Below are 21134 nucleotides of genomic sequence, written 5' to 3'. Positions count from 1 at the left end.
TAACAGCAACACAGGGCTCCAAGCAATGGCACGAACAAGAGCTACTGAAGAAAACAGACATCAAAATTAGTCATGGAAAGTGCCTTGGCACACAGAGCTGCCAGAGAAGTACTACAGCTCTAAAGAAAAGTGACACAGGATCTTTAAAGAAAGGCAACAGATAATCTTATATAACCTATGAACCCTTCCGATATTTCGGGGAGCTTAACAACAGGTATACAATACTCAACCATGTCAACTGCAAGTAAAAATAGCATCCAATTATTTATTCTAGGTCACAGATCTCAGTCTCAATGTAACTGCTGCAAGCATGATATAGGAAGACATCAAACTATTTTTAATTACAGAAAAGACACTTCATGTTTTCACTCATGTTCCTGAGAATCAATGACCTCCTTAAGAAAGGGAAGAGGAAAAAAAAATAAATATTAACTCACATAGGAAATGGTAAAGGGCTTTAGGAACACAAAAGAGATGCTGGGACTGAGAAGGAGGTACTAGGAAGAAAACTCCAAGCGAGAAGTTCAGGTTGTGCCCTGCAGGAATAACTCATTACAGAATCAACTTGTTCTTTCAAGTTGAGCTAATTTTCCCTCTACTATTCAAACAGCAGCTATGTTCAACACTACTCCAGGGAATACACCACACCACCCATGGCACTACTCAATGCCTGCAAAACAAAACCATTAACTGTAGAAGAGACTGGAATTCAGGTCTTCTGAAGCCTCAATCCCTAGTTCATGAGCCTTTGCTAAAAAGGCTTGCATGGTACTTCATGTCAATCTTAGCTATCAAATCTAAACGAGATACTCAGAACTATAACAACAATACTACTTAATTGGACAGCTGAACATGGACTTTAAATATTTATTTTTTTTTTCAATAAATGTTACTACAAGTATAAGCGGAACAGACAATTGTTTAATACCAGGGTCAGCTGCATCTATACGATCCTCATGAAGGTAAAGTGCTTCTATGGTGACGGGAAAACCACAGCATCAAGGTACAGTCCAAAGGATACACAAGCCAACAGATGTCTGGAGATAGTCAAGAACAAGCATAAAAAAAGCTGCAACAAAGGATCCTCCAAAGATCATCAGTTCAAAAAGCACTTCTATTTGGAAAAACACTTCTACTAGCCATCTGTCAGGACTAGAAGACTGTTCTTCCCTCTGGTTCAAAATTTGTCTGCTTTGGGTTCCCTTTCCTCTGAAGCCCTGAAGACTGGCTGTGGCTATTGAGTCCAGGTAAACATCATGCTGCTAGTAGAGTTCATTACTCAAGTGCCTGCTTAAGTTTTCTGCTAATAGGAGTCTCATAACATTGGCAATGACTTCAATCTTTCTTGCTTAGTTTCTCAAGTATAGTGTAACGTTAAACCGTACTAAATGACCAAGAGCCAAAGTTTTGTTTAGAGTTTGTTTCCCACAGCCACTAACAGCTTCTGATTCTCAGCGTGCCATAACAAAAGTCTACTGAACATCTAAATGAGAGGTAAGTTATATGGCTGCCTGTGACTGAGGGGGGCTGGGGGAAAACCCACACAAAACCCCGCTCAGTGACCAAATGGCTCCTTCCAGTCCTGAGCTCCACATTCCCAAATGTACTCAAATACTCATTTTGCTCAGATATCCATCAAAAAGTAAACAATTCCCATGCCTCCATCAGTCCAAGTAGTATTTTTATACTTAAAATGAACAGCTAATTATACAGTAAGGGCAAATTGATGAACTGAAAAAACCCCGTAGAAATAATCCCACTTTAAGACATTCTATTACTGGCATGCAGTAATTTATCCTCGCCCTGTTCTTCTCTCAACTGTGAACAAGGATTACCTGGGAGGAATGCTTTCTGCAATCATTTGCAGAACATCTCTGAGTCTTCAGGTTCTTCAACTAGACATCTCAACAAGGAAGGATGAAAGTACTTTTGTACTACATGCAAGCCCCTCTGGAAAAGACTAAAAAACTCTGCCACAATTCACGGATATGTCATTAATCTGCACGTTGCCAGTCTCTCACATTTAGTTACTCATAGCCTCTCTGCACCAGTTTAGTACAATCATCTGCTTTAGAACAAATTCAACAAATCTGATGTTTTCTAAAACCTGCTACAGCAATTTCTAGCATCGTGAAAAAAGTGTTAATGCCTGTGTTTTGTCCCCACCCATACAAAGCATAAAAGACGCAAGCCATTTTACATGACTAAGGCCCGGCGAACAGACCAACAGCAGCAGTGCCTGTGTCAGCGGGTTTATCCTCCCACATCCAGCATCCCGAGGACTCCATTATTGCATGGGAGCTGCACAGAGAACAGTTTGTAAACAGACAAAAGGACTTTCCAAAACAGTTGGGCCTTCAGAGGGAGCTGCAGGCTTTAACCTTGAAATAGCCATGCTGCTATAAGGAGAGGAAACAGAGCCTGGGCTTTTTTGTTTGTTTTAATGTTCAGAATACATGAGTAAATGGCAAGAAAAAAGTGCATTGAGAACTAAGCATGTTTTAAAGCTCTGCCAAGTAGCAGCCCGAACACAATGCATAAATAAATCCAAGTCATGTCAAACAGCATTCCACAGTCATGTGTCAAGTAAAAAGCAGAAAGACTTGTCTGTTTGAAGAAAACAATTGTGATCGTTTATATGCAACCCAGCTTCCTATATATTGACTCAGGATTTTACCATTTAATGACAAGTGTCCTGAAAGCATAGTATGTAGAGACATTATAAACAAGATTATGTTGAGCCCACTGTATACTTGGTTGTATTTCTGGACACTATTTAGTTGAGAGTTCATTCAAAGTGTCTTTTTTTGTGAGATGATCCACCTAAATTGACCTTACCCTCTTAGAAAAAGCCACTACTCAGTACGATCCATCACCTATGCTGCCCCCCAAAGCCTGTATTTTAGAATAAGTCTCCTTCAAGAGATCACGTAGCAGATTACATTGACCCTCATTTGTTTTCATTAAGCATAAACATCACAGCTGCTTGTAATAATCTACCAAAGATTTTAAAAAAATCTTAAAAAAAATTCGTTAATTTCAAACAGACATTTAACAGTTCCTCTGTTACATGGAAATGGGATGTCTACTACAAAAGGCCAGATGCTCAAATGGATTAAAGAGTGTCTAGCCTTTAAATCCCACATCCACAAATCAACGCTGACCTAGTGACCTAAAGCAAAATTTAATATGAAAAAAAAAAGTATTCAACAGCCATATATAGACCATTCAAGAAGGAAATAAAAAAAAATATTTGCTCAAGACTATGTGGACACTTACACCGTACTCATCAGAGAATATAATAAGAACTGGAGAATGCCAAATGTAAAGTCCCCTATTTATCCTTGAAACAGGTTTAGCAAAGGCAGTGGAAAAGCAAGCTTCTCAGCACACCACCAGCTAGCAACCAGGAGAAATCACCTCCGGAAAGGGTATACAAGCCATTACCTTTACGTCAATATGATTGTTGCTGTCTGTGAAGATATGCCAATGAGACAGTAATTCACATCCACAGCGACAGCGAATCCTGGAGCCAGCAGCTACCTTACTAGAAACAGACCAGTGAACAGAAACACATCCCACACCAGCTACAGAATAACCTTGGGGTGGTTGCCCTTCCCTCCAGCTAGGTTCAGCGTAGCATCTGAAGGGTGAAAGTCTAATCCCTTTTCAAGCACAAAAGCCAATCTGCCTCCTGCGCTCTTTTAAACAACGCAATTACAGACCTACAACTTGCACGTGCGAACAAGTCTACTGCAGCCCATAAAAAGCAAGTTTTGCATAAACCACCCACTTCAATGGCAAGGCAATACTTAAATTCTGGAGATGGAAGGGGTTAAAAAAAAAGTCTTTTTAATTACAAGATGATGCAGCTTCCTTTAAGAGCGCTCACCCATTTCCACCAACATGCAAGTGTGACATGACATCTGAAAGGACTTCAGGCACATATACCAGGCTCCCACAAGCACAAGAAAAACCTCACATAGCACAAACAGTTAAAGTACTCAAAGAAACAAAAACCCCCTCAACCTCCCACACACACTTTGTGAAACACCAAGACTTGGAAAGCATCTGGTAGGTTAAAAATTTATCCTAGTCAAATATGTTGCAATTGTGACTTATTAACCCCATTGGTAACTTTCCTCCCAAACTCCAATGCACCCACATTTTAAGCGCAGGAAAGCAGAGGGCAGATCAGTAGAATTAGGACTGACACAATTTTAATTAAAAACCTCTAGTGGTGTTCTCCCCTGTACCAAATAAAAATGGCAGTCCTGGCAAGAGGGATGCAGCGTAAGAGCTTTATTTGAAAAGGGAAAGCCCATACGTGACTAAAAATATCTGCTGAAGTAACATGTTGTCTATTTGGGGTACAATAGCGCTTTAAGAAATTAATTTTAATGCCCCTCGTTTAAGTCGGTAGTTTGAAGAGCACACAAACGTTCATCATGCATTTTTTATGAAAAAATTTAAAACTCCTAGTTCCTACAGCACAACAAAAAATGTCTTTTGTAGGACATCAAAGCCTTATAAGCATGTATTACTGATTTTATTTTCCCCTTTAAATCAAATCCTGCCATCAAAACAGTCACGATATTTGCAGAGTATCCTGAAAACTTGTGTCAAGTCTCTGTACAATTAAGCTCTGTAAGAGAAAGAGTCCAAAATATTTGGTCAGTTGGTGAGTTGGAAAGAGGGGCAGAGGGTGGAACGAAGAGGGGAAACCTGCTCCTGCGTTCTGCCTCCCTTATGTTGCTTCCTCTGAGCAAACTGCATAAAACAACCCAAATATCCATTGTATCGCCAGCTCTGTTTGAACATTTCCCCCCTCGTCTCACCCTTCACACCAGTACGAAAACCAAACACGTATCACATCCAAAAAAAAAAAAAAAAAAAATCACTCAGACAAAAAGCAATCAGCGTGAAAAGGCATGTAAATCAAATAGATTTGGCAGCGAACAGCATTTCATAAAGACAAGAGATATGAATTGCTCCATTTGTGTCAGTTTGGCCAGTTATTGTTCTGACTTACTACTTTAACGGCCCCAAATTAAACTGCTTGAACTGAAATAGACAAAGATCTTTAAAATACATTTCCCCCACGCACCCTCTTAACAATAAGCATTATTTCCATGGTGCTACCATGCTTAAATCATAAAGCCACTGCACCAATTAAAAATTACCAACATCCACAATGAATTTAGTACTGACCTTGCAAAAAGCTTACTCCTCTTGGCTGGAAATCATTAATAGTTTTGGTAAAAATCTTTTATGTTCTCCTCCAGCTAGCTAATTCCAGCCTTCCATTAACGCACTCCATTGCAGATAATTGCCGACAGCACACGCTCCCCTGCTTTCGCTGGTTCCCAACCCAGCAAGGATAATCACATTCCAGCGGGGAGCGAACAGATGGCAGCCTCCATGGTAACCAGTCCTCCCCAGCTAGTGGTAGCACTGGGAGACTCCCGGGGACTGGGCAACAAGCGCTCTTTGTGCTTCAGCCTCGCAAAGCCGCGGTGAAGGCAGAGCCGGCTCCCAGCGCGCACTGGGCATGCCTAGCAGGTGCCTTGCCTTCGCAAGCAGGCACAACACCTTAACAAAAGCTTGCAGCCAGGTTTAACCTTGACGCTGCCAATTCCCGCCTCGCCTGGGGTGGGGTGGGGGGGAAGGAGGGTAAAACACAGGCTAAGATGGAGGTGAAGCTAGTGAGAGCTTTCATTTACTACGAAAACAGAGGATTTGGAGAAATTAGCTGAGGACTTGTTTTCCCCCTGACAAAATGATTTTCTGAAGGCAGGCTTATTTCCTCTGAATGGGTTTGATTTCAACGTGATGGGAACCTTTGCCGCATGATCTCTATCTCCCGCACCTTGAAATCGCGTCCCCCAAGAACACTATAATCTCCCAACCTGGGTTTTTAGTCAATAAGAACTCCGCAGAGCCTTGCTTTTGGTCTCACGGCTTCTCTGCCAGGCTTATCTGCTCCGCATCTGCCGAGCCCAACGCTGATTCAGCAGCGGGCAAAACCACTGTGCCTCTCTCCTGCATGACCGTGGAGGCGTGTCTGGAAAAGCCTTTTTTTTTTTTTTTCCTTGCATCAAAGCTGTGCCTGAAACCACTGCTCTCACCAGAGCCAGAAGCCGCGCAGCCACGCACCTACACCGATGGCGTGCACCAGCTCAGTGAGAATTCCCACTGACGCTATCTGGAGGGGAAAGGGGAAGTAACTTTTCAAGACCAACCGATAACAATCTTGCCTGCAAATGAAAAGAGCTTTGAAAGCTCCTTTATTAAGGCTTTAAGTACTGTTGAGTTGCACAGCACCATGGTCTCAAAATATTTAAGGTTCGAACCACCGGATGCGAAAAAGCACGCAGCACAGTAGCCCATGGACTGACTCTGTTGACGCATTCAAACTTTCTCTCCCTCACTCTCAAAACCATGCAGCACTTATGACTAACAGCGCATCAAAAAACCATGGGTAATTTTTACTTAAAGCTGAGCCAAATTTGGACTTCAAGTTCCTACATGCTAACTTAGGTCTGCTGAATTATTCTTTTGAGGAAGGGAAAATGGTTTCCTTTCTCCCGTAGTGGCACCTTTGATCCTGTAGCTGGTCCTGCAGGGCAGCGTTTGCTCCTGTAAAAGACTGAAAATCCCTGTGCTGGAACCCACCATCACAAAAACGTTCATTTTTTCCTCTATGTGATCGAGGTATAGAGCTCAGTATTTTTCTTCCCCCACCAAATTTGCAGTTTCCCTCATCCTCACTGCATAAGGAAGTTAGTTTTCTTTCACATCAAGTACAGTCAAGCTTTTCTTACATTGGTAAGAGACACCACTATTAAAACTGCTAGTGCATTAACACTGGAAGCCCCTCAGATCGCTGCTGACAGGGCTTGAGTAGCCACAAGCCGTAGAAGAGTCCCCACCGTGAAAAGCGTGGCAGCTGGAGAGGGCCCAGACTTTGGAGGGGACGTGCCCAGCTCACAGGGGCGCTGTGGGTACCAGTGACAGGCATTGGACCAAACCCAGGTCTGCCAACTTCCCCTGCGGGGCTAGTAGATCATTCTGAGTCATGCCACTAATTTCAACCCACTTTCTTCCTCTAAATAAGCAGTCTTTACATCACAAAAAATTTCTTAAGCAACCACGGACACCAAACCTAATCATCCACCAGCAACAAGGGTAAAATAATGTAAGGAAGGAAGCCAATTTCCTATTTAACTTGCCAATTGTTAATAATGAAAACTTTTCAGTGTTTAAGCATTATGAAACATGCCGATAGCATTTCTTATTTTGCTTCTTAAAAATAAAGAACATGACTCAGAAATTAGTTTTAATATACTAACAGATTTTATGTATTTATGCATTCCTGGAAAAAACTGTAGCAACTACAATTCTTGGCAAACAGACCGACTTCAAAATTACAGGGATTCAAGTTCAGTTTCAGTCTTTTTTTTTTCTGTTCATAAAAAAGGCCTCCTATAAAGTCATCTTCTAGATTTATGTTAATTCTAACTTTGTATAAAAAAAAAATAAGTATGTTGTTTACTGATATATTATAAGCAATTTTGGCATTAGAAAACCTGTTCCAGACAGTGACAAAAATTCTTAGACTGTCTGTTTTTGAACAAGTACTAGCTGTACTCATTATAGGAGGATTGCTAGCAAAATAAAGGGCAACAGCAGTCGGAATCAATTTCAGCTTCTGACTTGAAATTTCTTTAATTCTTAAGTCTGATTTTACACAGATACAATGCAAAAATTTGAATAAACTACATGGAGCAGCCATCACACAAAGGGGCAATGGGATGCACTACAAATTTTGGCAGAAGCAATAGGTAAGTTACATGGAGCAACACTAAACAAATATCCTCTGTATATGTGACAAACGTTTTATTCAAACTACATGAAAAGGAGAGAGGAAAGCAACACATCCAAAATGCTTTTGAAGCGGGCTGGGGAAGGGAAAGAACACTTAGCAAGCTCCCCTTATTCTTTGGCCCAGCTTGAGCCAGATAGGAGTTTAGGACTAAATTGGTTTTAGCTGGAAGATATTAATGAAAAATAAACAACATATTGACATCCTGACTCCTGAATTGATTCCATTGAAGAGATTGTCTTTTATAACAATGACATCATGGACTTCAGCTTTTTCCAGTCCCAGCTGCTATCTGATAAACCAAGACTTTGGTATTTTACGCAAGTTGATGGGGAGTCAAACTGGACTTTAGAAGTGTGTCTTTTTCAAACTTGATGGGGTTTTTTTTGGGGGGGGGGACCATGACCGCTTAAAATCTGTTCACCCAAAACAAGTTATGTGAGTTTAAAATAAGTCACATTGGTAGAAGTTACTCTCAATTCTCCACGTAAAGTTTGAAAGCTTTATAAATAAAGTCAACCACAGCACCTAAGTCACTGACACCGGGCCTCACACATGCATGGTTTTGAACTTTTGCCCATTTCTCATACTGGCTTTTAGACTTCTACTAAAACAACCTTGTAATTCCTGACAGTTGTACCAACTGTACCTTACTGCCAAAGATAAAGCAATACAATAGGCCATTGATCGGCTCTATTATAGTATCACCTTTGTTTCTAACAAGAAAAGCAGCTTCAATATAATATGTATGTATGTGTTTCAACTTGATACCATCTGGCATTGAGGAAGTTTACTTCAAGGCAAACAGGATGTCTAAATTTTTAAGAGTATTAAAAATATTCTATAAGCAGTTGTAAGGGCTGAAACTTGTAAAGTTTCCTCTTACTTGTCCAGAATTCAAGATTTAACATTTTTTTGATAAGTACAGAAGGAATAAGGCTTCCATACTGGTCCTTTAAGATCCATCTGTATGACAGAGATGCTCTTCCAGTCTTATCTCAATTGGCTGTCTTCCTACATTAAAAAACACTGTATTTTGCACAGGGAAAGCAATGAATTAAAACCCTGCAAACAGCAAGTGCTTCCTCAGCAGCACCTCCGCAGATATAAAACAAATGGGGACCTCACGCCTGGGTGAGTTGCACTCCCCTTGTTTCCCAAGTGTTTTCAGGCCCCACGGTTTTGCATCAGCACATGCTTCCTCAATGTCACAAGAAACAAGACTATGGAGTTTCTTCTTCTTTCACAAGGTGCCCCATAGGCTGGGGGCACGTGTGTGCCAGGCATGGGAAAAGGCGCAGCAACTGTTTTGCTCTTGTTCTTACGGCCGCTGTTTGATTAAGTGATGCCAATGTTTTGAGTGATAAACCTTTCCCTTCCAAACTGTTACTGCTTACAAAAGCAGGATTCGCAGCAGGAAGACGAGCTGTCTCCTTCTCACCAGTTCAATGACATGGACTGTCTCCATCCACTGCAGCAATCATTCTTCCAGTGTTACAACAGCTGTTTCTGTGGATGTTTATTTTTGGCTACTATCATTAAAGGACAACAAAGAAACATGGACAGAGCTCAAACTAGACCATCTTAGTGACCTATTTGGTGTACACGTCTGAAAGTTATCCATCCTTCCTTCATAGGCAACCCTCCAGAAAAACTTTCAAGTTATGAAATTAAATTCCTTACAGAAGTAGAAAAAACAAGACTTCTACTTTCATGTCTCCAAAGATAGTTATATTCAAATCAGGAAGAGCACCAGCCCAATACACTGAAACACTTATTCCATAAACTGGAATGACTCTAGTTTCCAAATACTTTACAGCACCTTTCTCACGAAGCTGTATCAGTAGTGTCTCCAAGTTAGTAACACCTGTAGAAGAGCACATTGTTTTTCTTTAAAGTCAACGCCAAAGCATATCTAGAGTTACTCAGACACATTGGTTAACATAATTTTAAAGTATTATAGAAAGTAAATTATGTAAAATCTAAGTTTTGAAACAAACCATCAATCCAAAGGCCCTAGATTAGAACTCCTTTCTCTAGTAAAGAAAATCCTCGTGGAAATTGCTGATCACAAAGAAGCAGTTAGTTAACAGGATTTATTGTAAACATTGAATTATTTTTATGTCAATAGTAAAACATAGTGCCCGGAAGAGCTGTTAAGGTGAATGTACAATAGTACATTGCCCCTGGAGAGGATACTGCAGCCCAGGCCTTGCACATACAAGGCATGAGACAGCTCATATTGGTGGTACCTACCCAGAAGCAAGAGGTTTGGAGCTGCTTTTGCAATATGTGTGTGAACAGAGAGAAAGAGAGAGCTAACATCCATTTACATTCCAACAACAGCAGAACAAGCAGTGACACTAATGCTTTTCAATCCACCCACATTCAAAAAAAAAAAAAAAAAAGGCAAGAAGGATTTTAGCTGAAAACTCAGTTTGTCAAGGTAGCACAATTCAGTTCAGTGTCTGGAAGCATCCAACAGTAGGGCACAGCAACCACCAGACATGTCTCATGCCTGATTATTTCTGCAATCGCACAGAGCGTTTCCATGGAAAAGCAGCAGCCTCCTAGGTTTGACATTCAGCGTCTGACAGCGGAGCCAGCCAAAGCTCAGACACACAAGGCTCAAAGAGAGATCACAGACAGCTCTTTGGATGTGGTTCTGAGCAATGCAATAGTAAATCCAGTTCTGGGGGAGAGCCTAACCCCAGGGGCTCTACCCTCTGCTCTTTATTTGCCAGTTTAGATCCCAATGAAAGCAGAATAGACATCAGGGTGGCACATGGGTGGGATCTGTGGCCATGGGGCTTTCCTTTCTCTTTAGGCTTTAGTAAAGAGTTTCTGAGAAGTCTGGATGGGAACCGCAGGACGGCTCTTCTACTCTGGCTTAGACGACTCCTACCAGAACTTGTAAACAAAGACAGAAATGGTGTCTCTGGAAGAAGAATAGCCTGTGCATTCCCTCTTCTATAAAGTATCCTTCAGTAAAAACCACGCACAGTAGGAAAGTAAGGAAATGTAGAGAAACCATGCTACCATAAAATAATTCAAGACGTTATGGGTATTCAGTGTGCTAGTCTTCTCCACGCAGATATGGGAAGTTCTCATACTTCATCAATTAAACTTGGGAATAAAAAAGAGTTGTTACAACTCCAGAGCTGTAATTTATGCTTCATAGGGGTAATCTGAGGTACAGAAGGAACAGTGGTATTTGAACTGTAAATATTACATCAGCATCCTTGTGCTTTAGCCCACTGCAGGTGGCTAACATATTAGTGGCAAAGAATCCAGAGTGAGTCTTAAAATGCATTTAGCAGACACATTCACATAATTCACATTGATTTGATTTAAATTCCTCTCCAAACTCGGCAGGCACCGCTTTGCCACAGATTTCTAAGATCTAGAAACACCTGCGTTAGATCCAACACAAATACTTTTCTGAGCAGTCTGTAACAGTTTTCTGATGAAGCAACAGATTGATTTTACAAAACACCTTGCTTTGCCCTAGCCTGAAGCTCCTTCAGCAGGTTGATGGATCAGCCAGCAGTAAGCCACCTAAAGAAACCAGGCTCAGGTACTTGATCGGGCAGTTGTGGAGCATGCCCCATCCATGCCCATAGCTGACAGCTCCACTGCCAAGCGGAAGGAAAAGCAGTATCGCAGCATTTACTAGGAGCTGCCAAAGCCACACCAACAAAAGTTACGAATTCCATCTACCTCCCGTGCCAGCTCACAGAAGTGAGCTCACTTTTTTTACAATACAAATTTACAGTACCACTTAGGCCAACAGTAACTATGTGTTCCACTGGAGTCACCCAAAATGTTTTTATTTTGTATGTATTTCAATGTCTCAAAGTTCTCTCTGCAGTCTACCTCCTCCCACAAGGATGGGCAACTGCAAAAAAAAAAAAAAAAAAACATAATGAAGGTTTTGGCAGAGACAATTTAGAAAAATCTGATGAGTACTGGGGGTCTTGGTCACAGTTAGGGCTTCCAGGTGGACCCATGACAGATACATGGCATTAATGGCATACAGTACAAAATCACAGGTTATCACTTTTTCAGAGTATTTTCAATATAAGTAACAGGCCCAGTATAACCTATTACTGTACAGCATTTTGCTTGCAGTAAGAATATCATGGAGGCTTGTATTATTATTATTAACATACAATACAACAAAGGAGGAGCCATATCTTTCAAGGACTTTATTCTTTTCTACAAGGGGCCAGGGAAGGATATTACCACATGGGTCACTTCAATACCTTGAATGATCAAGACTTTTCACATTTTGTCTTTAATTGCAGAAGTGCTTACCACACATAAGGAAAAAGAAAAAAATAAACAGCATAAATCAATACGTACCTACAAAGAAAGACTCCTACACAGTCTGAGAAATGAGTAATGACTGACATATGAACATACAAAGTGGAACTAATAAACTGACCTCACTCAACAAAAAAAAATTTTGGAAATGCTTTTGAAGTTGTGATTGTCTTTGCTATAGCACTGGTGAGCGCATTGAGTCAACACTAAACAGTACAAACAGGGGTGAATATTTAACAGCATTTCTGCGTCCCTCAAGTAATACAATATAGTGCAAATGTGTATATATAGTGTATATATACACTACAGGGAAATACTCTCCAACCAGTCTGCCTGTACCTACATTTTAAATGGCTAGAACAATAGGCACGCTAGTAGATATAAGTATTATCTAAACTTCACTTTCAAGAAAATAGATTTGGCGATGCACTGATAGCTAATAATGTGGGTGGGCTATAGTGACACGTACCACTTCCCTCCCATCCATAGTCTCAAAGATCATCACTATTCTCAGAATGCATGTGACAGAAAAATAGGAAGGAAAGGTTAGGAAAGTGTCAGAAAATAAGTTCAAATTTGAACACAAATCCATCGTGTGCTGCGAGGAAGGTCACAAGATTCAACTTCTCATTGCAGGGATAGCTGCCTTGGATCAACACACTCTGTTCTGCTGCTGCTGCTCATCCAAGCAATGAGAATTCAGTTCAGTGCAATTGCCCTTGGACACTGACAGATGACTTCTCCTTTCCTCAACAACAGCAAGAAAGATGTTTTCTTGTTGATATTAGCAGAAAAAAGTAGATCTAGAAGTCTGCATAGACAAGTTTGATCACAGGCTACTAGAGAACTAACTTGACTCCCACTGTCTTCTCATTCTTTAAAAGACATCTATCAGCTACAGGCCAGGATGAGAAAACTACGTATATCTTTATTTTCAAATATTTCTGAGACTCTCCCACAGGTAATAAATTTACTTCAAAAACAGTGAACTGTTAAAAAAATAGGCAAAAAAAAAAAAGTCTACTTACAGCTACCCATGCCGTATATAGGAATGTCATTACCGCGAGCAGAAATCCTTACATTCCAATGGTTTTGTGCAAGTAACTGTACCCATCTAGGAGACAGTCCTCCTTAAACTGGGGATAGAATTAACATTAAGAACTCATTATATGAAAAAGGAAGTTCTGAATTTCATCACTAACTGACATAGCTCAGGAAATAAGCAACAAGAAATATTTCAACACATACTAACAACAGATTGTGCGAGTGGGTACTTAAGTCAAAGAAAACATTTCTTTAAAAAGAAAAAAAATCCTTACAGGTCAAGATTCACTTGACTCAGTGCCATCAATAAGGAGAACTCTATAGCTATGTTCTATTCCACTTTATATAAGCTATATTCCAGTCACATCTTTAAGACCTTTTGAGAACCCTCACTTCTTAAGATAATAATGGGCAGCTCTGGCAATGCAGAATGACTGTCACTCAATGTAGAAAAGCAGTTCTGCGTTTTATTTTGTGAAGAACTAGAAACATACGAATAAATTCAGAGAAAGGATTTGTGTAAGTTGCTTCCGCTTGCAGTCTCACTACTCTTTTCATAGTATTAACTGTCTAGTAGTGAGTTATTTGTTAACTTCTAGTACTAGGAAACTCATAAACATAACAATCTTATAATTTGCGTTTGATGCTCTTCCATTTTTCTTCTCATCTTTGTGGTCTTTAAACCCAACTTCAGCAGAAGGCCTCCAGTCCTTCTACTGCTACATGTTTGAGCCATACAAAATTCAGCATAAGAAAGATGTAAGCAGTGACTGCCAAAACCTTCTGACTCTTTTCTGCATTGGCTATTACATTACTGAAGGGGTATTAGAGAATTTTCAGGCAGAATAAAAGACTTTACATTTTCCAGCACACCACAATAATGAGCCCTTATGACAAAATCCTATGGCGTCAGGCAGACATAATGCCAGCAGCTTTTTTTAGGAAGTTTTTTAGACAGCCAGATACTCATCTGACACACCACCCCCTCCACGCAGCTTCTTTAAAAGTTCATTAAATACTCCATTGCTCATTTTAGGTACACTACATGCGGGGCGGGGGGGGGGGGGGGGGATGGAAGTGCCTATTTCAACAGATTTCCAAAGACATGAGGTGTAAGCTATGTCATACAAACCACTGTGTGTAACTAACTGCCTCTTTCAGACACTCTTTTTCCTTTGAAGTTGTAATGTGTGTATCCCTTTATAAACAGAACTTTTAGGCATCAGCTGTAGAAAAGGATTACTTGAAAAAACAGGTAGTATCATTATCTCTCAATATATTAGAAGTCCCAACTGCTGGCAACAGAAGAATAATTATAGCAAATCTGAGGTGCCACATGAAAGCATTTCGCAGCCCTCATATTGGGAAAAGTTTGAAATCATAAAAGAAGTGACAAAATTAAGCAAATAAAAAGACAAAATCTTTTGGGGGTTTGGGTTTTTTTGGTGTTCTTTTAGTTTGAGAAACAATTGAAGACTTTATTGACTTCCATGATAGTAAGATACAATCACAATGCAAAGCAGAAAAACGAATGGATAAATGCTTGCAAAGTCAAGATGAATTGCCCCATACATGCAAAACAGGGCCTTTCGTAAACAGCTACGCTAGCAAGACTCCAGTGACACCCACTGGAGTACCCCTTCCTCAAACTGATTTGTTTTTAAAAACAGGAGGCGCTGTGAGCTAAAACAAAGTATGGAGCATGTATCTACTGCACTATTGCTTAATCAAGTATGAAAATTTTTATTTTAGGTAACTGTCATTTAGTGATCAATAAGACAGTTCTAGAAATACATTAATGGAAGAAATATTAAGGAGACTACGTAGTCCAATGCTGAGCCGTGAGGCATAATTGGTATGCCTAGTCCATCCTGCGAAGATGGCTGCGAGAAGAATACATCATCAAATGCATGCACTACACCTACTTCAGCCTAATAGAAGAGAAAGAAAAATACAGTGCAGTCAGGCAGTTCAGCTGATGAATTTATGAATTGGATTTTAATGGTTCTTCACCAGAAACCCATGTGATGCTACTAGCATAAGTCAACAACTCTCATTTTCTCCTATTAGCTGCACTGAGATCCTCAGTATTCTCAGAGAAAATGGAGTTTAAACATCATCATCTCTAACGCTGTCCACTATCTCACCCAGAAACCCTCCTCACCCTTTCCTTCAAGCCATGAAGGTAGTATTTGAAAGCTCTCAGTATGAATTATAATGTTCTTTTGGTCATGTTACTTCTACCAACCTCCAGCAACTTTAACAGCAGACACACTGAATTTTCACACTCGTTCTTCCTGCAATGTCAGGTTATAGAAGGAAGTGATAGCTGAATAGAAATTAATGAAACAAAAATTCTGCTTTTCATTTTGCAGAGTTACATTTGATTTCGGCACTATAACCATTAGGAGTGATTGCTGTCATCAACAGGAAGACACCTGCATCCGACAGTCTACAAAGAGCACTTAGTCATCTGGACCACAATTACCTAGAATACCGTACCACTGTATCATGTATTACACTGCCTTTTATTTAAACTAACATCAAGCCTTTTATGACAAATAACTAAGGCTGCACTGTAAGACAGTGATTTTTTTCTTCTGTCTCTTCAAATAATCTATTTCTATTGCTTTGGTATATTGCAATCTAATTTTAAGGTAGTCCCATATTATGGTGGGACACAATATAGCAAAATCTGTATTCTAACAGGTTTCAGAGTCAGCTACTAACGAGTCACTCTATTCCATAACAAGTAGAGATTTTAATAACTTGTGACATTCATACCTGGAAGCTACAGAATGGAGACAGAGCACCCCGGAAGAGATTTTTAACTCAGTCCTACATGATCCAAAACAAATAATCCCCAAAATGCAACCACTCCTTAACTCAGAGAAGTTAGCACGTCCAAATTTAAGACACTCAGTTGTCAAACCAAAGGCATCTACATTTGTGATTTATCAAAAGCAATGCTAAAAATGGATAGAAATACTTCAGCTGACTCAATACAACACACCAGCAGTGGAAGACTGCCAAACTGACCACAGTGTATTCCTCTGAACACAATATACATCCTGTAGATTTACCACCTCCCTCTAAAGCAGCAGCTGGCAGCTAGAAACACCTATGTTGCTTATTGAATGCCGGCAGAGACTGCTCAACATTTTATTTCAAAAAGGAAAATTCAACCATTTTGTTTTCACCAAGAGCTCAGGAAACACTGAAGAAATAGCTGAAAGAGACTCCAGTCACAGTTATTTAGACTATGAGGACACTGTAAACCACAAGAAGCCTTACTGTCTTCCTCAGCAATCTCTCTGGAGATTTGAGAGATTATGTTGTTTAGGTTTGAGAGCAGAAAGATCTGAGAAGTTCCCTTGGGATACACAGGAAGCCTACATAAGCACACTACATGACGGCAAATGTTCTTGCTATTTTCCCTTCCTCCTTTGACAACATATACCTTCACTGAATATTGAAAAACCAAAGTCTGCCAAGGACCCATATTAAGATTACCAACCTCTAACACAAAATAAGCAAAAATGTTATGCATGTTCAGAGGAATTTTTCCATGTTCACACCACAGTCTACTCCATTTCCAGCGGACTAACAAAACCATAGCTCTGATTATATTCAGTTAGCTTTTTTCTTTTTATAGACAACCAAGATAAACAAGTACTCCCTTCTTAGATTTTGTTGCTCATACACTATGTCACGACCAAGGGACAAAGCCTCAGGTATTCTGAAACAGCGGCTTCGTACAATTTTAGACTCACCCACTCAACATCCAATTTCAGTAGAATAGCCAATAAGAAGGAAAAAAAAAGGCAAACTCCTTGAAACAGAAAATTGTTTATAACAAAACCTGAAACTCATCCAGTCCATCATTTGGCTCACAAGTTTGCAAGCAAGAAAGCTAAAGGAAAAGAGGAGCTGCTCAAGAACGCTGACATGCACATAAGCACAAGAAGTTTGCTTCCATTTCAGAGAAGGGGGTGGTGGTGTTTGTTTGTTTGGACTATAAACAAGCCAGGCCCTGCAGAGCTATTATTAATCATGTTCAGATCACATCAGGTTGCCAACATCTGATTGTCCTTACACTTGTACGTTCAATACATGTCCCCCTGAATTAAAGTGGTAAATTATATTCATCAGCAGTGGCAGGCTTTTTCATGCAGCAAGAGCCAAGTAAACTGGAAATAGCTCACAGAGCTAAACAAACACAAAAGCTCTTTACTCTAAGCTTACTTCATGCCAAAACCTTCATGATAACTACATTACTATTCAGCAAATACACACTGGAAAATTTTTTTTAAATTTGTTTTTAAATACAGAAATGTTTAGATGATCAATGCCCTTAAGTTTTTGGGTTTTTTTTAAAAAAAGGAACAACTACTTTCATTTGGTTCCCTCTCCCTTTACTGCAGATTCTGAACAGCTGCCCTGCATTTTGCCAAGTCCATGGCCACATACACCCATGACTCTGACTCACCATTTCACAGTGCAAACATTGCTACTTATTCTTTTAGCTGCTTCCTAATCTTTTTATGGTTTAGGACATCTTCATCATGACTTTGAAATCAGTTGCACATGGAAAGACATACTGCAGCCAGAAGAGCTCCATGTTCTACACTCACAGCTTTAAAAAATAATAAAAAAAAGCCTTTACAAACATAAAAAAAAAAAAACCAACCCAAAACAGGTCATCTTTGCCTTTTCCAAGGATTCCTTTGATCTTTACTGTACAGGACTCAAACATATCTATGGTACTGCAGTATGTCTGAGGCATTTGTCAGAAGAGCTTGTTGAGCATTTCCATCAACCACCATGACTGACTGGAAGTTGGGGGGTGGAAATTATTACTTTTTACCTCTTCCAGAACTGAAACTATTTGTCTGTATGATGGATGAAATTCTCATAAAAGACTTTCAAAGCAGATGCCTGAAGTTAGGCAATCAATTCAAAAAACAAGCCACTAAATACCCAGTCAGAACAGGCTTGAATTTGCTGCTCCCATTTGAGGAATCCGCTTTTGCAAGATCTGGATCATAGCGTGTATTATCATCTTATCTGGCATTCTATTATGTACCTGGACACCTAGAAGGAAAAATGACTGTACAAGAAAAAATTAAGTCTATTGTTCCTTCAGGACTGATGATCACAGTAACTAAAAGACCAAGGAAGATGTCTCAAGATATAATATTGTATATTACATGATATATTCAGTGAGTACATAATCGAATAACTTCCTTAAAAAATGAAGATGTGGAAAGCAGGGGAGAGGGAATAAAATCTTCCACAAGAGAAAAGTTCTTACAGCTATGGTGCTGGACTAGAGAGAGCACAAACCATGATCATGCTCTGCATGGTTTCTTTTGCTATCCAAGATCCAGAAGTTTGTGCTGCTTTCTTTTCTGTAGGAGGCAAACACAACTACTTCACCCGTCTTAGATAAAACAGCAGACAATGACAAAGACTATCTCAGTAAGGGCTTCTTCAGTGCAGCCCCTCCCATAATACATATTCTTATTGTCTTACAGCTGTAAGACGTCACTCTCCTAAGTGTTAGTGCATATTATTGAATGAAGTAAGGAAAAGAGAAGGAAAACTTCTGTATGCTTTGGGACATTTGTATTTCCAGTTAAGCATTCGGGCATCTACACTCTTACAGGAACATCTGCAGGTCACAACAGCTGATCCAACATATGTTGTCAGACCCCAACTGGTTCAAGCCACTCTCCTCCCTACCTCCGTTCAGACAGTAACCTATTTTTGAAGGAGGTCTTCAAAGGTCACCTGGTCCAGTGCCCTGCTCAGAGTAGGGCCAGCTGAGATCAAGGTAGTCTAGACCTTGGCATTTGAGCTGCAAGTGCCTCCGAGGGTGGAGATCCCATAGGCCCTCTGGGCACCTCTCCAACTGTTTGACTAGCCTGATGCCAAATTTTTCTTCCCCTGATGGAATTTCCTTTGTTGCAGTTGCATCTGTTGCCTCTTGTGCTGACATTGTGGTTCTCTGCAGAGAGGCTGTCATCTCCATTCCCTGCCCCCACCAACAGGTGACAGAAAATAGTAGTAAGTTACTCCGTAGATGTCTCTTCTGGACAAACCCTGTACCATCAGGCTCTTTGTCATATGCATCAGCCCCAATCACCTTAGTCAACTGGACTTGCTCCGGTTCATCAGCATCTTCCTTCCAGGGAGCCCAGCACTGGACACAATACTCCAGATGTGGTTTGGCAGCTGCAGAACTGTCACTGAAAGACTTGCTTTCTTGACCTGCTGCAGTTGGTCCTGTTTCACCACAAGGGCACACTGCCGACTCACATTCCACTTCTTCATCAGCTTTTCATGTCCTTTTCTGTAGCGCTGCTCTCCAACCTCCAGCTTATACTATTGCATAGAGATTTTCCAGCCCAGATACTAAAACTTTCAGTTGCCCATGATGAACTACATGAGGTTTCTCTCAATCCATTTTTCCACCCTGATAAAGTCCCTCTGAAAAGCATCCCCAACCTACCCATATCAACCGCTTCCCACCCCGTTTAGCATCAGCCACAACATTGCTGAAAACGCCCTTCTTTCCATAGTCCATGTACTTAATGACAATATGGAACAGTATCAACCCTGGTATTAACCCAGGAAAAAGGAATTCCTCTTCTTTCCCTGTCTTTCAGGCAATAACTACTATTTGGCTGGCATATCAATTGACCAGTGTCCTTCAGAGGACTACCAAAATTGCTTTGGGAGCCAGAGCCATCCCCAGAATCACTGTCTGACCATCTTGTCCCTACCAAAAGGGCAGCATTCCAAAAATGTAAGTACAACAGGATGAGGTGGCTCCTCCTCCAAGCTCAAATACAACAATTTAACGCTGTGTGGATTGCTTTGCTCTGAGAATAAAGTACCACAAGAACGTCATCAGTAACTGTTAGTCATTATCTTTATTCATCTGCTAAATTTCAAGTGCTTTAAGTTTTGCCCTGCCCTGAACTGTTTGCGTACGTGACAGAAAGACAACATAAACAAGAAAGAGCCAAGAAGAACTTTGTAAAACTGTTTTGGTGGGTTTCTTTCCCAAAAGGTCCTTTGAAGAGTTCAGTAACTCCATAGAAGGGAAAGAATTTTTACATTTTGGTGTATGAAGGCATGGCACAACTATTTGTATAAAAATAAATGGACATACTAAATGTCAGAGTAACATGTTAGGTTTGCGTTCTTTGGCTTTTATTCAAATTGAGGGGTTGGGATTAGGAAGAAGCAGGAAAGCAGAAATAATAACAATATCAATTTATCATTATTCACAGAAAATAGGTTTGCAGACAATTTCCATGGACGAAGCACATCACCACCTTGGACCCTTAGCTAAGTCATAAGCAAATTCCCTGGAACACCACATGTGTCATCAATTTGGAAACTAACAATACTCACAGCTGCTAAAATATCCCATAGAGCAATGGAGTTCATACCTCAGAAAAAAACCCTAATTTGGACTCTTTTTCACGCATCACTCCGTTTTACTTATGTCTAACTATTAATTCCTAAATAGTTTATTTAGGGTAGAGAGGAATAATTTACAGGAATACTCTGGGACAATAGAGAGATTAAGATTAGAAAGAGAGAATAGATTATCAAGACCATACCATAGAAAACATGTAAGAATTAGTTTAATAAACCCTTCAGTTCAGAAAAGTGGCTTCACCTTCCCAGATAAATGAGCTCCATTAAAAACTAGAATGGAGCACAGGGCACCTTAACCCTTTTCAAAGCACGAAGCTCACCACACCACTGTCCCCTCTTCACATTCAAATACACAGTTTACAAAAATCTGCATTTGTCTTAGAGATGCTTTGAACCAACACAACAGAAAGCTATCCATGATAAA

The 21134-nt window shown here is 40.2% G+C and overlaps 1 protein-coding gene across 7 annotated transcripts in view; it reads right to left on the bottom strand.

Moving 5' to 3' along the window:
• Positions 1–21134, bottom strand: part of FGD4 (FYVE, RhoGEF and PH domain containing 4) — a 116298-nt gene that overhangs the window by 68772 nt on the left and 26392 nt on the right. The window contains exon 2 of one of the 7 annotated variants that reach the window (XM_054205007.1): positions 13240–13347. The exons of 3 other annotated variants lie outside the window; for them this stretch is intronic. In XM_054205007.1, coding sequence (XP_054060982.1) covers positions 13240–13249 — 10 coding nt within the window. In that variant the 5' untranslated portion in view covers positions 13250–13347. Of the gene's footprint in view, positions 1–3447; positions 3831–5211; positions 5633–13239; positions 14130–21134 lie in introns of those variants that run through there. 3 more of the 7 variants (XM_054204999.1, XM_054205017.1, XM_054205039.1) reach the window with 3 other exon arrangements.

This window comes from Rissa tridactyla, chromosome 1 (assembly GCF_028500815.1).
Source record: "Rissa tridactyla isolate bRisTri1 chromosome 1, bRisTri1.patW.cur.20221130, whole genome shotgun sequence".
Taxonomy (NCBI): Eukaryota; Metazoa; Chordata; class Aves; order Charadriiformes; family Laridae; genus Rissa; species Rissa tridactyla.
Note: the sequence above shows the minus strand (reverse complement) of the source record. Positions and strands in the feature narration are given on the sequence as shown.